At 39.2% G+C, this 6,367-nt stretch overlaps 1 protein-coding gene across 1 annotated transcript; it reads right to left on the bottom strand.

Moving 5' to 3' along the window:
- LOC102208947 (uncharacterized) lies at positions 1–5,857 on the bottom strand. Its single transcript, XM_005724127.1, has 15 exons — positions 5,740–5,857; positions 4,573–4,828; positions 3,662–3,845; positions 3,436–3,580; positions 3,269–3,331; positions 3,050–3,173; positions 2,488–2,630; positions 2,246–2,308; positions 2,027–2,150; positions 1,773–1,915; positions 1,539–1,601; positions 1,321–1,444; positions 1,072–1,214; positions 805–936; positions 1–689 (listed from the first exon to the last, which is right to left on the bottom strand). Exons 1-15 carry the CDS (start codon positions 5,780–5,782, stop codon positions 631–633), a joined length of 1,809 nt encoding a protein of 602 aa, XP_005724184.1. The 5' UTR covers positions 5,783–5,857; the 3' UTR covers positions 1–630.
- Positions 5,858–6,367: the final 510 nt, after the last annotated feature.

Genomic DNA, 6,367 nt, shown 5'->3' with positions numbered 1-6,367 from the left:
AGCCGCCATAACATGAACATTATTAACAGTTGCAAAACTGACCAGTTATTTACCTCCAGGAGCGTTCGTGCATAATAATGCATGAAAATGACTTCAGAGCAATACAAGCTTCAACCTTTTTGCTCTTTACGATGCAATAAATTAAAGCAAGTAAGTCATGTTAAATACATGACAGAATTAGAGTTGAGCAACTTCCAGGGTTAATATACCACATTAAACATTTTCTGGAAACATTGTGACATTTCCCTTAGTAAAGGGAAATGCAGCTTTCAGGCTGTCACATGAGTGGATGTCTGCAGATGCATTGCACACATACTCACGCAATGTGTGAGTATGTGTGCTGTCCATAAACATTATATGAGCTGGTACAGGCCCATATATCACAAAGAGAGACATATGTTTAATTTTTTTTGTTGCTAGGCGGATGCCTGGCACCTGGCAATGTTCAGGTGTCTAAAATAAACTCTGAATGTACCTCTACCTGTATACTCATATTAAATCTCTGGGTGCTCTCTGTGGGACGGGCAGGTAATGACGAAGCTTCTTTCAGAAGGAGGAGGAGTGCAACATGGAGCCATTTCAGGTGACACAACCTCGCAGAGCTGTAAGCCCCTGGTGATGAACCTGTACTCAAGGCCTCCTGCTGTTTCTGTTTAGAAGCGAGTCTTCAAACGATGCAGTTTCCCTGTCTTAGCATGACAAAGAAAAACAAACAATCACACTGAAGTTCACTTCAGTAAAATGCTATTGTTAAAATGACAAAAAAATATGAATCTGTAACACATGTTTAAAATAGTATCCCACCTGGGGCTCTGTGGTAGAAGCCAAGATTTGTTTGCAGCCAAAGAATGATGTTAAACATAGTATAAATAGCTACTGGTAATACCACCAACACAGTGAGAAAAATGCATAAACCCATGGCGAGATGTGAAACAGCTGTAGGGAGTAATGGAGAGTAATCAGAACATTAGCAACACACTAAGACACTTTTATTTGGTCAGAATGACGGTGACACCCTTTATTGAAAAACAAACAAAAAATACCGATTATTCTGAGTTTACTGATTCATACCTTTTTGCTTTAGGGTGATGGTGACAAAGCTTGTTTGGTAGTCAGATTGCAGTTTACAGGTATAATTGTTTGACAGATCCTCCTCTGACACTTGTCTGAAGACTAGAGATGCTGTCATGTTGATTCCCTCTGTGCTGTTGACCCTGAAAATGAGATGAACATCATCGAGGCAGCTCTAAAAGCAGAATTCAAAGCTGTGACAGATACAAAACATATCAGTTATATAGAAACTGTGTGTGAAATATTTACCATGTATAATTATAGAAAACGGGCAGAGTGCTATTTGTCTCCACAAATGAATCGCCGCTTAACCAGAACAAGTCATCAATGTCTGAAGACGTGACTGCTTTACAATCAATCACCACTGTTGAATCTAGAAAAGCAAAGTTTACACAGATTTTATAACTGATTAACATTAAAGCTTTAGCCAAGAGTGTGAAAGTATGTGGATGTAGACAATAACTCACCTAAATCTACCTCAAATTCTTGGTTGTTCTTTGGTGAAATGATCACTGGCGGTATAAACGGTTCTATTAAAGAAGAACAAACATTAAAAAAAATCTAAAACCTTTCAAAAAGAACAAATAAAGTGTTTGAAAATAAAATGTTACAAAATTTGTTTTTATTACCACTTGGCTGTACATCAAGTTTCATCGACATATTTATTTATAAAAAGACTCAAAGTGTTCAACTGGCCATACCGTTTTGTTTTAGGGTGATGGTGACAAAGCTTGTTTCATAGTCAGATTGCAGTTTACAGGTATAATTGTTTGACAGATCCTCCTCTGACACTTGTCTGAAGACTAGAGATGCTGTCATGCTGATTTCCTCTGTGCTGTTGACCCTGAAACGGAGATGAACAAGATGATTGAGGCAGCTCTAAAAGCAGAATTCATAGTTGTGACGGATACATAAAGCATACCAGTTACATATAATCTGTGTGTGAAATATTTACCATGTATAATTATAGAAAACGGGCAGACTGCTATTTGTCTCCACAAATGAATCGCCGCTTAACCAGAACAAGTCATCAGTGTCCGAAGACGTTACTGCTTTACAATCAATCACCACTGTTGAATCTAGAAAAAGCAGAGTTAACACAGATTTTATTAATGATTAACATTAAAGCTTTAGCCAAGAGTGTGAAGGTGTATGACTATAGACAATAACTCACCTAAATCTACATCAAATTCTTGGTTTTTCTTTGGTGAAATGATCATTGGTGGTATAAAAGTTTCTATTAAAAAAGAAACAAAAAAAAAAAAAACGCCAAAATCTAAAACCTTTTGAAAAGCACACGTTAAAGTTTTTGAAAATAAAATGTCACTAAACTTGTTTTATTACCACTTGGCTAGACATCAAGTTTCATCGACATATTTATTTATAAAATGACTCAAAGTGTTCAACTGGCCATACCGTTTTGTTTTAGGGTGATGGTGACAAAGCTTGTTTCATAGTCAGATTGCAGTTTACAGGTATAATTTTTTGACAGATCCTCCTCTGACACTTGTCTGAAGACTAGAGATGCTGTCATGCTGATTTCCTCTGTGCTGTTGACCCTGAAACGGAGATGAACAACATGATTGAGGCAGCTCTAAAAGCAGAATTGATAGCTGTGACGTTTGTATAAAGCATATCAGTTAATAATAATGGATTGGATTTATATAGCACTTTTCAAGGCACCCAAAGCGCTTTACAATACCACTATTCATTCACTCTCACATTCATACACTGGTGGAGGCAAGCTAAGTTGTAGCCACAGCTGCCCTGGGGCAGACTGACAGAAGCGAGGCTGCCATATCGCGCCATCGGTCCCTCTGGCCAACACCAGTAGGCGGTAGGGTAAAGTGTCTTGCCCAAGGACACAACGACCAGGACAGAGAGCCCGGGGATCGAACCGGCGACCTTCCGGTTACAGATGTGATTCCCAACCCACAGTCGCCCCTACAGTTACATAATATGTGTGTGAGATATTTACCATGTATAATTATAGAAAACGGGCAGAGTGCTATTTGTCTCCACAAATGAATCGCCGCTTAACCAGAACAAGTCATCAGTGTCTGAAGACGTTACTGCTTTACAATCAATCACCACTGTTGAATCTAGAAAAACCAGAGTTAACACAGATTTTATTAATGATTAACATTAAAGCTTTAGACAAGAGTGTGAAGGTGTATGACTATAGACAATAACTCACCTAAATCTACATCAAATTCTTGGCTGTTCTCTGGTGAAATTATCACTGCTTTCTTAGTTATTTCTGCACAAATTTAAAAAAAAAAAGAAAAGAAAAAAGGCTGATATTTTGAAAAACACATATTAAAGTCTTTGAAAATAAAAATTTACAGAATGTGTTTTGCTTACCGCTTGGTTGGACATCAAGTTTCACCATAGAGGTCATGTTATATATTTGACCATCATACAGGTAAGACCAGGTGCAGGTATAGATGCCACTGTCCTCTTTTTTCACACTCGAGAAGTAGCCGTCTTTTGGAGATGGCTCGCCCTCCTACAACATAGCACATATGTTGTATATGGAAAAACAGTAAAACACTGCTTTGATCTCATTCACATAATCTGCTCTGTTTACCTTGTGACATGTAGTGCTGTTTCTGGTGATATTCCAGGTATCAAAGAGAATGTTTTCATCATGGCAATATAAAGTGCAGGACTTATCTGTGTAACATGTTTTAGAGTCCTGGATCATTTTTCCAGACTCTTTGGAGTCCACTGTGTATACTCTGAGGTTGATCCAGGAACGCCTGCTGGAATTACTGTCGAGAAAATAAAAAATATATAAAGTGTTTCATTTCTTTCTCTTTTTGAATCCATCAGTTCAATGTTGGATTTGTGCGATTCTTTAGTGATCCTGGCCATGCTGGTCATGTCCAGTGAAAACATACACATCTTTGACTCTCCACCTGCTCTATTGTTGCCAGCTCCACAGTCTCCAAAGCAAACATCATAGCAGGCCTCACTCCTATCTTGTAAAACCTTCCCCTTCACTCTTGCTATTCTCCTTCTGTCACACATCACCTGACACTAGTCTCCACCCTTCCTGTGCTCTCTCCTTTCCCTCTCTTGTGCATTGTCTATAGCTCTGAATTGTTAACTCCAGTTATTTAAACTCATCCAAGTTCATGACCTCAACTCCCTGCATCTTTGCTTTGCAGATGTTAGCATTTACGACAACCTAGCATCCTCAGGTGTGCTTTTGGATTCTTCTAACCCTCAGATGATTGTCACATAGATGTTTCACACCATAATGCAACCTGGTTCAGGACAAAGATAAAAATCGCTTTTCTGGTGCCGAAGGATGTTCAATAACAAGCTTTCAAAAATAACCACAAGATAAAAGTTGCTCTGGTATCCTGTAGTGTAGGAAATAGTACTTTATATCAGTGTGGGCACGACATCTATTCATAAATGAGGCCTGTGGCTTTGGTTGATGTCAGTCTTAGATAATTAAACCGTTAATGTGGGAATTGTATTAAATTTTACCGAAAAGAGCAGGAGTAATTCCCCTGATGGTTTACTGAAGCTCTGAGAATGACAAGGATTCTTCCATGAACCAGCACACCCATCTGCCTCTGTTCAGCTGATGTTGACATGTTGAAGAGTTTCATTTCATCCACGGTGTGACTGGTCCAGAACACCTCAGCATCTCCATCACTGTACCCTCTGTAAGAAGGGCACTGCAGTACCGCCATCTCACCTGACTTGACATGTACTTCCTGGAAACTCAGTGGGCACACACCTGTCAATGACATTAGTAATGACATGAAAAAAAGCACCGTTGTAGACTAAAAGGATCAAATTTGTCTGATTAATTTAACTCCGGCTTCGCAGTGCAGTCACTACCAGTATTCTACTTTTAGCATGAGCTGATGTCACAGATATCTTTAAATGCCACATAACCACAGAGTGCAGGCAGCACAGCTAACAAACACATCATAAAGCAGTTGCAGACTCATCCTTGTGAATGTACAACTAACCGTTATCCTGTGCACTTTTCTGTTTCACTGTTCTTCTTTTCATTTTTTTTGTTCATCACCAGAGGGATAAGCCCCTTTTGATGTCATATGAGCATCACTGTGATTTGGTGGAGAAACATAAGGAAGGTTCTTACTAGCAGGTAGACACAGGCTACAGCTTCATTGCAGCTTAGTTTTACATGGTAGAGCTTTTTTAGCCACAAACGAAGCCAAGTCATTTTATGCTAGATATATTTGAACTCGTCTCCCTCTAGTGGAAGCAGGAACATATTCATTATAGGTTTTGAAGGAATAAAGAAAGTCATTTTAATATCTGCCCTGTTTTTCTTTTTATTTAATTCTTTTTTGTGTTCAGTGAGTGTTATGTCTACTGCATTTTAGAGATATCTATTGAACCAATCAGTTTAATCTTCAGTTCAGTATGTTGGTGTACAGTTCTGTACCACTTTCTTCCAAATGAGTCCAGTGCTTATATTCAGGCAAAATTATTAATTGTCCTTTTAAAGCTAGGTGGTAAAGTACACAGTAAACCTTAGCTGAGCTATTAAACCATCAAGTATGTGACCTCCTGTGCTGGAATTCTAGCTATATGACTGGCCTATTAAAGGAACAGATTTATATACCCTTTGCTTAAGTTCACTTCACCTATAAAATGTGAAGGTCTAAATCTTACCTGGCCAGAATAACAAAAGGACCAGAAGTATTTTCCCCTTCATATCGTCAGTCTGAGGAACACCTATGAAGACACATAGAGAAAGTGAAACTTTTCACTTCCCCAAGAAAGAAATAGTGACAAACATATCCACCCGAGGAAAAAAAAACCCATAATCACGAGTGAAAATGAGATCCTCGAGGGTAAAACTCAGGGGCGTGCACAAATAAGAGATCGCAGGCGCGAGAGTGCCTACTGTGAGCTTGGCACTGTCAGGTGTCTGCCTGGGAGCAGAATGCTTCGCGCGAATCAACTGAGCTGTGTGGAGGGCGAGGCCTAAAGGAAGAGGTCCTAATGTGGTTGGTCACTTTGGTGGCCATTTCAGGTCAGTTCCTTTAATCCTGTCACACCCAGGCTGCAACAAAAACCTGTTTTAAACCGTATTTGTGCACCTTTTATGAAAATACAATTTGCAGAAGTCATTATCAACAGTTATTATTTGCGGTGTAGCAGTGGATATACCGACAATTGTCCCTATGGTGAATGATTTGTGTGTCTGTGCGCGTGCACGCGCGCGCGTGTGTTTTGTTCGAAACGTTAGACAGAGATATGATTCCACCCACATAGCTCTTTGTTTGTAAGCACAGCT

The sequence above is a fragment of the Pundamilia nyererei genome, unplaced genomic scaffold, assembly GCF_000239375.1.
Source record: "Pundamilia nyererei isolate P.nyererei 1_Seehausen unplaced genomic scaffold, PunNye1.0 scaffold00011, whole genome shotgun sequence".
NCBI lineage: Eukaryota > Metazoa > Chordata > Actinopteri > Cichliformes > Cichlidae > Pundamilia > Pundamilia nyererei.
The sequence above is the reverse complement of the archived record's forward strand: the minus strand, read 5'-3'. Positions and strand labels throughout refer to the sequence as shown.

Excerpts from the sequence above, each read along its gene's own strand:
- LOC102208947 (XM_005724127.1), bottom strand. The coding sequence starts at position 5,782 with ATGAAGGGGAAAATACTTCTGGTCCTTTTGTTATTCTGGCCAG. Across the intron at positions 3,174-3,268 it reads AGAATTTGATGTAGATTTAG|ATTCAACAGTGGTGATTGAT; the intron begins GTGAGTTATTGT and ends TGGTTTTTCTAG. Across the intron at positions 1,445-1,538 it reads AGAATTTGAGGTAGATTTAG|ATTCAACAGTGGTGATTGAT; the intron begins GTGAGTTATTGT and ends TTGCTTTTCTAG.